The 13765-nt window shown below is 60.8% G+C and overlaps 1 protein-coding gene across 2 annotated transcripts; it reads right to left on the bottom strand.

Moving 5' to 3' along the window:
* Positions 1 to 622: 622 nt before the first annotated feature.
* On the bottom strand, positions 623 to 12099 carry LOC128151686 (dynactin subunit 2-like). Of its 2 annotated transcripts, none has more exons than XM_052809257.1 (14): positions 12045 to 12099; positions 10858 to 10926; positions 7977 to 8073; positions 7800 to 7861; positions 5126 to 5224; positions 4885 to 5042; positions 4626 to 4773; positions 4482 to 4547; positions 4364 to 4402; positions 4164 to 4241; positions 3949 to 4020; positions 3731 to 3833; positions 3265 to 3438; positions 623 to 1976 (listed from the first exon to the last, which is right to left on the bottom strand). In XM_052809257.1, exons 1-14 carry the CDS (start codon positions 12078 to 12080, stop codon positions 1789 to 1791), a joined length of 1389 nt encoding a protein of 462 aa, XP_052665217.1. In that variant the 5' UTR covers positions 12081 to 12099; the 3' UTR covers positions 623 to 1788. The 2 variants fall into 2 exon arrangements, with proteins under 2 accessions (XP_052665217.1, XP_052665219.1); XM_052809259.1 differs by lacking the exon at positions 623 to 1976 and adding an exon at positions 3525 to 3616 and having other exon boundaries at positions 3332 to 3438.
* Between the last annotated feature and the right edge of the window lie 1666 nt (positions 12100 to 13765).

The raw sequence follows: 13765 nt of genomic DNA, 5'->3' as shown, positions 1-13765 counted from the left end.
AGCTCCTTCTCTCCCCATCAGTCCCTGGTGCCCCCAACATCTCCTGCTACGGTGTCCGTAGCAGGGGAAAGATGGTGCCTGTGAGCGGCTCGTCTTCTTGGGACTGTGTCATGGCACGCTGTTTGGAAAAGAACAGCCAGGAGCTCCAGCAGCTGGAGAGGCAGATGGCCCAGATGAAGGCAAGTTCACAGAACCATAGTCTGGCTGAGGTTGGAAGGGACCTCTGGAGATGATCTGGTCTTGTCCAATGCCCCTGCTCAGGTGGGGTCACCTACAGCCGGTTGCTCAGGCCCATGTCCAGATGTGGACCATGTCCAGAGTTGGGCCTGGGGGTCCCTCTGTCTGCCTGCAGGGCTGGGAAAGAGAGGGAACGTGAGGGCAAAGGCAGTGCCCGAGGGGAGCCAGGAAGGGATAATGTGGAGGGGAGTGCCCTTGTGGAGTGTCCCGGTGCCCTGATGGCTTCTCCTCCTCCTCCCCTCCTCTCTCACAGGAGCACTTTCAAATGGCAAAGAGGGAGGCAGCCGCAAGCCTGGAAGTGGCGCAGAAGGTAGTCTTTCCCATGCATGGCTCCATACAATGTCCCCCGCTGGCTTGGCAGAGAGAGCAGTGGTTGGAGGTGGCAGAAGCTCTTCAGCAGCAGACTCTGATCAATGAGGTACTGGGGACAGGAGGCACGGGGGCTCAACACGTTTGTGGCGGAACCCCCCTCAGAAGAGGCATGGCATGGATTCTTGACCAGGCCCTTTGCTTCTGCAGCTGCTCAGGAACAAGCTCCAGCACCTCCTGGAGAGACGGGAAGGTCTCCAAGAGCCAACAGCTTTGTGAGTGGCAACGGGGCCCTGACTGAAATCTGGGGCAGGGGGGTCGGGGGGGTTGCCGAGCAGCACTGGGCAGGCCTCTGCTGCTCACAGACATCTCTCTGGCTCCTCCAGCCTGCTCTGGAGAGCCATTTGACTTTGTCTAAGTGGCTCAAAACAACCCTGAGCAACTCAGGACTCCTGGAAGCAGCTCTGCACAACTCTGAGCAGCTCCCAGGCTCTCCTCCATGCCCTCCAGGCCTGGGGTGGGTCTGTGCGGTGGTGGGATGCCGGGGGTGCCTGGTGCCAGCTCCAGCAGAGCCTGGGCACCACCCTGGCTCCCTCTTGGCCACCCAGGGGTTCACCATGCTGGCCAAGGTCTCTTCTCACAGCCCAAACCCTGTGGTGTCCGTAGCAGGGGGAAGACGGCGCAGGCAGACAAGGCAGGCGAGAGCCTGCTGCAGGAGCTGGTGGCTGCACAGCTGGTAGGACAGACAACCCCACTGTGGGCCTTGGGGAGGAAAGGGTCTGCACTGTGCCCAGGGGACATGGGGGCACTCACTGATCTCAGCAGGGACGAGGGAGGGGGTCTGAGCCCCCAGACCTCAGCTGCCTCACACACCCCAACGCATGTCCCTGTGTGCCTTGGCTTGTAGGAGGAGCAGCTGGTGTCAAGGAGGCATAAGATCACTTCTTGGCTGCGGTGAGTTGCTCAGGGGGCTCGGGGTGCCAGGGCTCTTCCCTACGCAGCGGAATGCCCGTGCCAGTGGTCCAAGGGCATTGGGCAGCTTTGGACTTGTCAGGGATGAAGAACTTCAGGATTTCTTTTCTTCCTTGCTTGGGCAGCACATAGCAGGGGATTTTGGGGGCCCACTGGGGAGATGTACAGCAGAGCCTCACCCCAGTCCTGAGCAGGGTGTGTTGTGCCCAGCACGGTGCAAGGTCCCACGGTGGCGTTCAAAGAGGGTGGTTGTCAAGAGCTGAGACAAATTTACCCCCTGCTCGGTCTAACCTTTCTCCTGTCCCCCAGGAGATTTCTTCTGTTCCTCGCCTTCCCGCAGATCGCTGTCCTCATCTTGGTCCTCCTGAAGAGGGACATCCTCAATGGAGTCCTGCCACCAAAGCTGACAGATGCCTTTGGGAGCTGCCCAGTGAGGTCCCAGTTCTCTTGAAATAAAACTAGAAAGAGAATAAAGAAATCTGTGATTGTAGGACAAGCGCGTCACCTTGTCAATGTTACATAAGAAAAACCACCACGTAAAGATGGCTTTGAAGCCACGTACAAGGGACCTTGACTAACAAGAAGGGGAGAGGCCTTGTGTCAGAAGGGGAGGCCGTTGTCGGTGCCCTTAGGAGCCTCCTGGGCTGCTTATGTCCTGCTGTCGTCCCTCCAGCAGGTCTCTCCGAAATCCCCCATGAGGACCAGGGCCCACGAACATGAGGCTGCTCCTACCTGTCTGTTGAGGGCCTCACCCACTGCTTCTCCCTGGTCAGGCAGCCTGTAGCAGGCACCCACTGCAACGTCACCCTTCCCTGTCTGCTCTTTAATCCTTACCCAGGAGCCCTCAGTCAGCTCTTCACCCATCCCCAGGCAGAGCTCTACGGTCTCCAGCTGCTCCCTCACATAAAGGGCAACTCCCATCCTCCTTGTGCTGGCCTGTCCCTCTAGAAGAGCCTGTGTCCCTCCAGTGCTCACCCCAGTCCTGGCGGCCATCCCACCGTGCCTCCGCCATCCCCACAACATCATGGCCCAGCAACTGCCCCCAGGGCTCAAACCCAGCAGGGCCAGATGTGGCCCCCACCCCAGGGAAGCCACCACGCTGGGGGGACAGGACTGGTGTGAGGGAATGCAGCCAGGGCTCCGTCCCCAGTGCCCACTCTGCATGCTGGGGGGTCCCTCTGCCCCCCATCACCTCTGGCTTGAGGGGGTTGCAGCCCCATGGCTGGAACTACTCAGGGTTAGTTTTGCACCAGGTTGTCCCTCACCAAAAACGAGGTTCCCCCCTTCCATCCCCCAGTCCCAGCAATAATCATCTCCACCAGCCTGTGGGGGGGCCATGCGCCCCTGCCCCAGGCCACCCCCACCCACTCGGGGTCCTCCCCATCCCACACACACACACACACACACTACCTCCTGCCCCACAGCTGGCAACGAGGAGATGTTCTCCCCATGGGTCGCAGCTTTCTGACAGAGCAATTGGATTTAATGCACCAAGGAGGCTGCGGGGGACTGGGGGGGTTATGCACCATGAAAAGACACATTTAAAACCCAGCAGCTGGGCTGCGCTCATGCCCCACAGCCTAGAGGAGATGCTGACACGGATACACTTTGAGCTGAGCTGTTTATTGGGGTAAATCGGGGGGGTACAGAGACACTACCACCCCCTGTCCCGAGGTGGGAATGGAGGGGTGGGGAGGACCCCTCCATGGGGGCACAGCCAGGGTATATACAAGCAGGGGCTGGTACCCACTTGGGGAGGGAGAGATTCCCAGAGGGTCGCAGGTCCCTGGCGGCGGCAGGGATGCCGGGTGTGAGGGTGTCTCCAGCATGCTGTCACTTCTGTAGCCGCTTGACGCGGGCATCTATGTCCACAAAGTTGTCCTCTACAACAGCCAGGTTTTCCTTCATTGTCTGCTGGACCTGGGGGGGCGAGTGGGGAAGGGGGGTGAGCGGCGGGGGCAGGAAGGGGATCCCACTCCAGCCCAGTGGGTGTTGGTGGGACCCACCTTGGCCAGCAGCATTGTGTTGGCCTTGAGAGCACCAACTGTATCCTGCTGTGTGGTGTCCAAGTGCATGAGGACCTGCCCAAACTGTGTGGCTGGGAGGGAGAAGAAAGCTCAGTGCGGAAGGTGGGGAGCAGAGCCACCACCCCTCCCAAGATGCTCCCAGTGACACCATGCCACTGTCCCCAACATCCCCTCCAGCCCCTCACCTTGCTCATGCAGGTCCCTGAGGGTCACCAGCCTCTGCACAACATCAGGCAAGGTGCTGGCCACGGGGTCGCAGTGCTGCATTGTCTCATAGATCTGGTGGATCTGGGGGATGGGCCAGGTCAAGAAGTGGGGGGTAACCACAGTCTGGAGGGGGGGCTCCGAATATCCTCCGCTGTGCCGGGCTTGCCTTTGGGGGGCCCTCCCCTCCAGCTCCTACCTTGCTCTGGGTGTTGTCATCTTGCACAGTTGCTTTGTGCTTGGCAATTTCATTCACCTTCCTCAGGACGCTCTGGGAAAGGCAGAGCAGATGCGAGATCCCAAATCCAGCACTGCCCACCCCCAATTTCATGACCTTGGCCACTGTTGTCCTGTGGCTCTCCTGTGGACCCCTGACACCCACCGTGCAGTTCCCTCCTTCTGCCCCTGCCTCACCTGCAGCCGGGCCTCCACTTGGTCCAGCACAGCCACGTCCAGGATGTTCACCTTGGCCTGCAGGACCTGCACGGTCTCCTGGGGACAGAAAGCAGGGTGAGGGGGGACACGGCAGCACCCTGGGGCTGCCCTCCCCAAGTACTATGGGTACAGAGTGGGGGAAAGGAACCCTGCACACCCCCAGCCCCTGCCTGACTCACCACAAGGCTGGTGCCCTTCAGCCCCACCAACAGCGGGTTCTGTGGGGAAGGAAATTGCATCAGTGGGGCAGGATGGGGGGGCAGGAGAGTGGCAGGGCAGGCACCCCTGGCCCCTCACCTGGCTGTCGGGCTCGCACCACACCACAGCCTCCAGCTGCGCCAGCCGCTTTTCCAGCATTGTGATCTGGGGAGAGGTGAGGGGGTGAGATGGCAGGACACCCCATTTTGGGGTCAGGTGCAGTGTCCCCCCCCTCATGCTCACCTTGGCAGTCTGGGCAAAGTGGTCCTGCTCCGGCTGCCAGTACAGCTCAAAGGTGACAGCGTCTCCGGTGGGCGCCGGGGCTTTGTCAGGGGTCTTCCTTGGTGCCACCTTGCTGCACTTCACCACCTCCAGCTGCTGCAGCAGGCGCCTGGGCAGGGGGCAAAGGTGGGCATGGGGCCCCAGCACCACCCCAGGGGGATGCTGCCATCCTCCTTCAACTCCCCTAGCTGTGGCCCCAAGGTCCTGGGACCCCACTCACTTGGCCAGGGCACTTTTGGGATCTGCAAAGTCTATGGCTGCAGCAGGGCCCAGCAGCTTCTCCAGGTGGCTGGAGACCAGCTGCTGCTTCAGGCCCTCGACCTGCCTGGCCGAGGCCATGGGCGTCAGCTCCTCCTTCACCACCTCCTTCACCGTGCTCTGTTGGGAGGGGAGGAAAGGTGGCTGTGTCACCCCCCCGGGACAGCCTCCCCACCGGTCCCCAGGGGAGGGGTGATGCTCACCTGGATCTGCTCCACCTCTCTAACCAGCTCCTGTACCTCGTGCTGCAGCCGCTGGTACCGCTGCTGGGGCGTCTCTTTGGCACCAAGACCCTTGCCGAGCTGCAGAGAGAGAAACAGGGAGGTCAGGTGGGGGCTCACGGCCTGCCCGTGCACCAGGCACCCAGGGCAGGAGGTGGTGGGTAGGATGCTAGTACCCAACTCCCCTCAGTGCCTGCCCATACCTGCGCAGAAAGGCAAGAAAAGGGATTGACCAGGGAGGACAAGCGGGTGAGGCCCTTGACAGACAGGTAGGAGCAGCCTCATGTTCAGAGGAACCTGGTCCTCATGAGGGACTTCAGAGAGACCTGCTGGACGGACAACACAGCAGGACACGAGCAGCCCAGGAGGCTCCTAAGGGCACTGACGACAACGGCCTCCTCCAAGTAACACAGGAGCCAATGAGAGGGGCTCTGCTGGTGCTCATCTTCACCAACAAGGAGGGGCTCGTTGGGGATGTGGACGTCAAAGATAGCCTGGGCAGCAGTGACCAGAAGGATGCTGAGGGCAGGAAGGAGGGGGCTTACAGCCCTGGGCTTCAGGAGAGCAGATTCTGGCCTCTTCAAAGGTCTGCTTGGCAGAGTCCCCTGGGATCAGGCAATGGAGGGAAGAGGGGCCTAACAAACCTGGTTGATATTCAGGGATCATCTCCTCCAAGCTCCAGAGCGCTCCGTCCCAACGGGTGGGCTGTCGGGCAAAAAAGCCAGGAGGCTGTCTGGGTGAACAGGAGCTCCTGGCCAAACCCAGACACAGAAAGGAAGAAGGTAGAAGCTGGAGCAGGGACAGGGAACCTGAGAGGAGGAGAGACGTTGCCCGAGAAGCCAGGGACAAGGTTATGAAAGCCAAAGCCCAGTTGGAACTCAGCCTGGCCAGGGACACCGGACATGAGACAGGCTGAGGCACTGAAGGCCACCTTCGCCTCTGTCTCGACCAGCCATCAGGAATCCCCAGTGACAGTGGCTGGGGAAAGGCTGGCACAAGGCAGGTGTACCCTTGGTGGAAGAGGATCAGCTCAGGGAACGCTTAAGGAAATGTGACAGACAGAAGTGCATGGACACAGGTGGGATGCACCTGCCAAAGGCTGAGGGAACTGGCTGATGGCATTACAAGGCCACTCTCAATAATCTTTCATGGGTCACAGTGACTGGGAAAATTTCCAGAGGACAGGCAGGAAGCAAATGTCAACCCCACCTTCAAGCAGGGCAAGAAGGAGGACCCAGGGAACCACAGGCCAGTCAGCCTCACCTTTTTCCCTGGGAAGGCAATGGAGCAGCTACTCCTGGAAACCCTTTCCAGGCACATGAATGACAGAAAAAACATGAAAAGCAAGCAGCATGGCTTCACCAAGGGGAAGTCATGCTCCACCAACTCGATCAACTTCTCCAATGAAGTGACCAGCCTGGTAGACAAGGAAAGAGCAGTGGGTATTGTCTACCAGGACCTCAGGAAAGCCTTCGACACCATCTCCCATAAGATCCTCCAAGAGAACAGAAGGTGTTGCAGTCTGGGCTGGATGAGCAGGCAGTGAGGTGGATTGAAACTGCCCCAACAGCAAAGCCCATCAGGTGATGATCGTCAGCCCAAAGTCTAGTTGGAGGCCAGTACAACCAGTGTGCCCCAGGGGTCAATGCTGGGTCTGATCCTCTTTAACATCTTCATTAATGATTGAGATGACGGGGCAGGGTGAACCCTCACTAGGTTTGCAGATGACGCCACACTGGGAGGAGTGGCTGAGATGCCAGAGGGTTGTGCTGCCGTCCAGAGGGACCTGGGACAGGCTGGAGAGATGGGCCAACAGGAACGTCATGGAGCTCAACAAGGAGAAGTCCTGCTCCTGGGGAGGAACAGCCCCCGGCATCAGTCTATGCTGGAGGCCACCCAGCTGGAAAGCAGCTCTCTGGAAAAGGCTCCAGGGGTCCTGGTAGACACCAAGCTAAACATGATCCAGCAAGGAAGGCTAATGGTGTCCTGGGCAGCGTTAGGAGTGTTGTGGTCGAGGGAGGTGAGCCTTCCCCTCTCCTCAGCACTGCTGAGGCCACACCTGGATTGCTGTGTCCAGTGCTGGGCTCCCCAGTACAGAAGAGAGAGAGATGGACATACTGGAGAGAGTCCAACAAAGGGCCATGAAGACGCTGACAGGGCTGGAGCTTCTCTCCTATGAGGAAAGGCTGAGAGAGCTGTGACTGTTCAGCCTGGACAAGAGAAGGCTCTGGGGGATCTTATCAATACCTGAATGGAGGGTGCCAAGAGGACAGATCCCAGCTCTTCTCAGTGGTGCCCAGTGCCAGGACCAGAGGCCATGGGCACAAACTGAAGCACAGGAGGTTCCCCCCAAACATCAGGAAGCACTTTTTTACTGTGAGCGTGACCAAGCGCTGGCACAGGTTGCCCAGAGAGACGGTGGAGTCTCCATGCTTGATATTCAGAAGCTACCTGCACATGGTCTTGGGCAACTGGCTCTAAGTGGCCCTGCCTGAGCATGGGGGTTGGACCAGATGGTCCAGAGGTCCCTTCCCACCACCACCCTTCTGTAATGCTGTGTGATCTGTGGCCCTGGGCAGGGACATCACTGTGGGGTGAGTGGGGACGAGGGGCTGTGCACTGGGGTGGCTCACATCCCCTTGTGCTCTGGACTCACAATTTCATACTCCCCAGACTTGTAGCCCGTTGTCCTGGGCCTGCTGATGCAATCGGAGAAATCTGGAAGAGGGAGGAGGAGCGGGGTGTCACCCCAAAATAGCTGGGGTGGCTGTGCCCTCCCTGGGGTCAGCTCAGGATCCCCACAGCCCACCCTTCCCTGAACCCCCTGGCTCACCCACTCCCTCGGTGCTCAGGCGCTTGTCCCGGAACTTCTCGTATGCGGCGTTGGAGTTAATGATGAGGTGCTCCACGCTGGTGCTGGTGAGCTCCTCCTGCACACAATGCTCAGCGTTAGGGATGAGGCAGCCGCGAGGGTTTGTTGGCAAAGCCGCCTCCCTGCAGCACTGGCGGCCGTCTGGGGCCGGTGCTGGGGAGAGGATGGAAAGTAACAGAGGGGGCGAAGGTGGCCCCGTCCTCCCCAGGACAGGGGCACAACCCCCAGAGACTGACATGCAGCAATGGAAGCCAGCAAAGGATCCCCCCACCTGCTGCCCTGGGCCACAGCAGCCCCTCTCCAGCCCTTGTGCCCCATCATGGCCTGAAGTGCTTTCGGGGAGCCCTAGTGTGCTGCAGATGGACAAGAAGGGATGAAAGCAGCGGGAGCAGCACTAGCAGCATTAGGGAGGGCCGTCTGGCTGAGGGGAGGCAGGAGCGAGCACCCGTGAGCAGAGCACAGGGTTACGTTGGCCGACAGACGGGCTCTTACCAGCTCCTTGCATATCCCAGAGGTGAGAAAGCCAGAGCAAGGTTAGGAGAGGGGCGAGAGAGAGACAAAAACCGCATTAGAAGGTTTGTCCCATGCACGGCCCACCATCTCCCACATCCCTCTGCCAAGGCTGCTGCTGGGCTGACCCCACGTGAGGGCTCAGCATCCACATGGGACACAGGACCACCAGTGTGGAAATGAGGGCAGTGGCGGGGGCAGTGGCTGCAAGAGCAGGGGCAGCGGTGGGCTGGACCCCTTGGCTGGGTGCCCCAGGGCAGCCGGGGCTGGGGACAGCCAGGGACACACTGGTCGCGGCCACCATGAGGGATGCTCAAGGTGCCCAGAGAAATTGTGGGAGCAGGGGGCAGCCAGAGTCCGGGAGCAACGCAGCTGAGCCCCCATTCTGATAACCTCCCTCCAGCTCCAGCTCTTCTTTTCCCCTGGGGGGGATGTGGGCAGAGCCCAGGGCAGGATGGGCCCCCACAGAGCAGCCCAACGCCTGGCAAGTGCCTGGGTCTCCCAGGGTAGGAGGGAGGCATTGGCTGCGGTCCAGGGGGGCAAAAACCCGATGCTGGTCCCTGGAGGGTCACGAGCTGTCCCCTGATTAGCAGCCAGACCCATGCTGTGCTGGCAGCAGCGCAGCCCCACTCACCTGCCCATGTCCTGCCCAGGCCTGCAGTGTACTGTGAAGCCTGGCAGGACGGGCTGCAGCGGGATGGCAGCCATTGGCCCTGGGCAGCACCCCTCTGTGCAGGCAGCATCACTGGGGGGGGCACAAGGCCGCAGGGGCAGGAGTGTGTTGTGGCTGAGACCCATCATGGGGGGCCAGGGGGTCCCTGGGGGTCCCGAAGGACAAGGAGGACAGCACGTGCAGTCAGGCAGAGCAGATGCAAAGAGGGCAAGGGAGAGCAGGTGGGCAGCAGCAGTAGCATGTCACACCCTGGGACCCACAGCCACTGCCAGCTGCCTCCCCTGTGCCCCACGGCAGGGTGACCCACAGCCACAATCAGGCAACGCAGCAACAGGCAGTGGCTACGGGACTCCGTGCACATCTACCGCATGCAAAATCAATCCCAAACAGCATGCCAAATTAGAAGCAGTGAGCAGGCTTACTTATGCAAACTAGCGTCCAGGCAAGGTGGGGAGCAGGGAGGGGAAGAGCGGTGGGAAAACTCAGGTCAGTTCAGTGCGCGAGAGCCAAGAAACACAACGAAGCTGCACAAGGGGTTCCCAGGACAGGAGATGACAGCAACTAAAACCCTGGTAACCCTTTGCCTCCTGCCTGGAGCAAGGCCACACAGAAGGAAAACCACAGGGACTCACCGGTGTGGCACCTCTCTATTCTTGGGCACCATTTTGGGGTGACCTAGGCCTGACGAGGACAACTTTGGATGGAGACAACCCATTTCAGTCCATCTTGCTGCCCTGGATCTTGCAAGGGATGTTTTTGTCCTCCTCAGAATTGGGGGCCGGGTGCCCGGCGTGCCCCTGCTCCACGTGCAATACACAGTGCCAGGCCAGCCCACATGTGGTGGGGCTGCGCCAACCCCGTGTCCCCCACAGATGCTGGCTGCACTGCCGGGAGAAGCCAGGTCTCAACTCTGTGCCACCAAGGCCCAGCTCCACCTCCCCAGCTTGGGCCAACTGGGAGCACGTGCCGGTGAAGCAGTGCCCGAGGGGGACCAAGCAGCCATTTAGGCCGTGAACCACGAGCACCTGTTGGCTTTCAGCCTCGCCAGCAGAGCCAGGGGTCACCACGCAGCCCCAGGTGTACCCCTCATGCTGTGCTGGCCTCGAGGACAGGCCCCCTCTATCACCCCACATTAAAGCCACCACGCACCAGTCCCACAGAGAACAGCCATGGCCTGGGCATGATGGGCTCCGGCACAGGTCTGGTCTGTGGGACCCTTGCCACTGTTCAGAACTGTTTTATGGGGGCGAACCCCCCTCAACAGGTCCCACTCGTTCTCTGTGTGCTGCCCAGTGGGCACAGCCTGAGCAAAGTAAACAGGGACAGGCGGCTGGCCAGCCCTGCTTACTTCTGCTGCCCTCAGCCACATTAAGCAGGATGCAGATGCCGGGGATGGGGACACGCACCCTGCATGAGGTGGGGGCTGAGCCCTGCCCTCGCTTCTTGGCCCCCCAAAGCACTGGCAGGCTGAGAGATGGGGGTGGTGTGTCACTGGGACACATCACGGTGGGGGGGATGTGGCACTGCAAGGACGTGTGCAGGGACAGGAACCATTTCCCTGCCACGGTGCTGTTCTTGCTGCACCCGACAGCTGCAGGATGGGGGCATGGGCATGCTTGCTCGCCCCCACCCTGCGGCACGGCCCCAGCAAGGCCTTACCGCCTCAAAGTTGGCCTGGTCATCCTTGGACACGTCACTGGTCTCATAGACATCAGGTTCATTCCTGGCCTGGGGCACAAATGGGCTCCGGTGAAACCCCAGCTCTCCTCAGCTATTTATTATCTGCTTATGATCAAATACCCCACAACTGCCCCAAACAGCTTCAGATACCACCTCAGTCCACAGACATGCATGGCAGCTGCCCACCCCCACACCCCCCCACCTCCCCAGAGACTCCACATCCTATCTGGACACCCCTCATGTCCCCAGACATCCCACTTACTGCCCCCATCCCCCTGACACCTCCAAATGCCAGCCGCCCAGTCTCCCCAAATGCCCCATTTACTGACCCAGAGACACCCAATCCCCTGAGACCCCCCAAACCCCTCCAATCACCTCATTCCCCCCCAATCCCCACAGTTGCCCCACACCCCCCCCCAGTTCTTACAACCCCCTCGATCCCCTCAGACCCCCTGGCTCCCTCACTACCCCAAGACACCCCCAACTCCCTCAGTTCCCCTTGATCCCCTCACACTCTCTCAGTCCCCTCAGACTCCCTCCAATCTCCTCAGACCTCCCATAACCCGTAAGACAAGCCCCCCAATCCCCTCATTCTCCCCCTTGCTCCCTGACCCCCTCAGACCACACATCCTCCCCCCGATCTCCTCAGACACCCTGATCCCCTCAAACCGCTCCCAACCCATCAGACCTCCCCCAAATACCCCTGAACCCCTCATTCTGCCCCAGGCCCCCTGATCGTCTTAGGCCCCTTCAGTCCCCTCAAACCCCCCAGAACCACCAATTCTCCCTCTAGCCCCCTGCTCCCCTCAGACCACCCAGGCCCAACCCCCAAATTCCTCAGACTCCCTAATCCTCTCAGGCACTCCCAACCCCCTCAGACACCCCTGATCCCCCAATCCCCAAATTCTCCCCCAGGCCCCCTAATCCCCTCAGACACCCCCGATCCCTTTGGACCACCTTAGTACCCCTGTGACCCGCCCCTCCGATCCCCTCAGATCCCCAGCCCCGCCCCCTCGGTCTCCTCAGACTCCCTGATCCCCTCAGACACCTCTTCCCCCAGATCCCCTCATTTTTCCCCAGGTCCCCATATCCCCTCAGACTCCCTGGTCCCCTCAGACCCACAGGTTCCCCCCCCGCAAACCCTCCCGGTCCGGCCCCGCACTCACGATGCCGGGCAGGTCGGAATACTTGGGGTCGGCCATGGCCGGAGATCGATAAAGGGGGGGGACCGTAACGGGGGAGTCGGTAATGGGGGAGATCGGTAACGGGGTGGGGTCGGTAACCGGGGGGACCAGTAACGGGGGGTCGGTGCTGGGATCCAGGAAGCACCGAGCAGGGCCGGGGCGGTCGCGGCCGCTCTCGCGATAGCAGCGCGGGGGGGTGGTACCTGTGCGGGGGGGCGAGGCACACGGGGCATCCCCCGGACCCCAGCCCGGTGCCTCCCTCGGTGCACCCCCCATCCCTATGCTCCCCCCTCCCCCGCTGCATCCCCCGGCCCCGCCGCCCACCCACCCACCCACCGCTGCCGCCGGGCCGCCAGATCGGCGGCCAACCCGTCTCGCTCGGCCTGGAGCCGGTCGCGGTCGCGGCCGAGGTGCTACAGCCGCTCCCGCGGTCCCCCCTGCACCCGCCCGGCGGGGCGGGGCGCGGCGGCAGCGGCGGCTCGGCCCGGGGCGGTTCGCAGGGCCCGTTTCTGCCGCTCCAGCGCCCGCACTCGCTCCAGGAAAGCGGCGAAACGATCGTTCAGCGCCGCCAGTTCCTCCCGCTCCGCGCTCCGAACCGCTGGAAAATCCTAGGCCTGGGAATCGAGGCTTGGGAAACTAGGCCCGCTGTTGTGTGCATTGATTCTCAGCCCCTATCTATTTTCCAGAGTTGGGAAATGTGTACTGCTCTGTGTGAGGATTCCCAAGTTTTGCCAGTACCCCCAGACTGAAGATGCTGCTGAGTGTGGGGATTCCTGAGCCTTGCTGTTACCCTGGGGATGGGCAACCTGCTGTGTGCCAGGTTCTCTGAGCCCTGCCACTGCACGGGGCATAGCTACACTGCTGTGTGTGAGGGTACCGGAGTCTCCCTGGTGTCCCAGGGTTGGTCATGCAGCTGTGTCTGAGTGTGAGGGTGGCTGAGCCTTGCCAGTTCCACAGAGCAGGTCATGGACACCACAGGGCAAGCATTCATGAGCCTCACCAGTAGCCTTGGGAAGAAAAGGCTGCTATGTGCAAGGCTTCCTGAGCTCTGCTGGTAGGCCGGGGCTGGACACGCTGCTGTGTACATGGGTGCCTGAGCCTTACTGGTAGCTCAGAGCTCTGCAAGCTGCTGGGCACAGGAGTCTCCAGGCTCCACTGATGCACTGGCACTGGGTCAGCTGCTGTGTGCAAGCACCCTCAAATCCCTCTAGTGCACCAGTAACAGCAATGTTGCTGCATGCAAAGGTCTCTGAGCCCCACAAATGCACCCGCTGGACCTGCTGTTGGGCGCAACGATCCCCAAGTCTCTCCAGAGCATCAGGGCTGGGTACATGTTTGTGTGCAAGGGCCTTAAGCCCTGATGGTACATGGAGCTTGGCACACTGCTGTGTGTGAGGATTCCCGAGCCTAGCCAGTACCCCAGGGCTGGACATGCTGCTGTGTGCTTTGGTGCCTGAGCCCCACCGGTACCCTGGGGCTGGGCTCACTTCAGTTGGGTCAACAGTCTCAGGGTCACTATGAATCAGTCCTCATTTGCTGCTGGGTCACATTTGATGTGTCCAGGGGGACATAGCTGAGGGACTCGCCAGGAAGTCCAGGGGGTCCCCAGGGTGTAAGACTCACAGCACTTAGTTTGCAAGTTTGGGCCTCAGGGTACTGCACAGCCTTAGGGCCTGGTCCAATCATAGTCAGCTCAGGCTTGA

This window comes from Harpia harpyja, chromosome 15 (assembly GCF_026419915.1).
Source record: "Harpia harpyja isolate bHarHar1 chromosome 15, bHarHar1 primary haplotype, whole genome shotgun sequence".
NCBI classification, from domain to species: domain Eukaryota; kingdom Metazoa; phylum Chordata; class Aves; order Accipitriformes; family Accipitridae; genus Harpia; species Harpia harpyja.
This window is presented reverse-complemented; position numbering and strand designations above follow the sequence as displayed.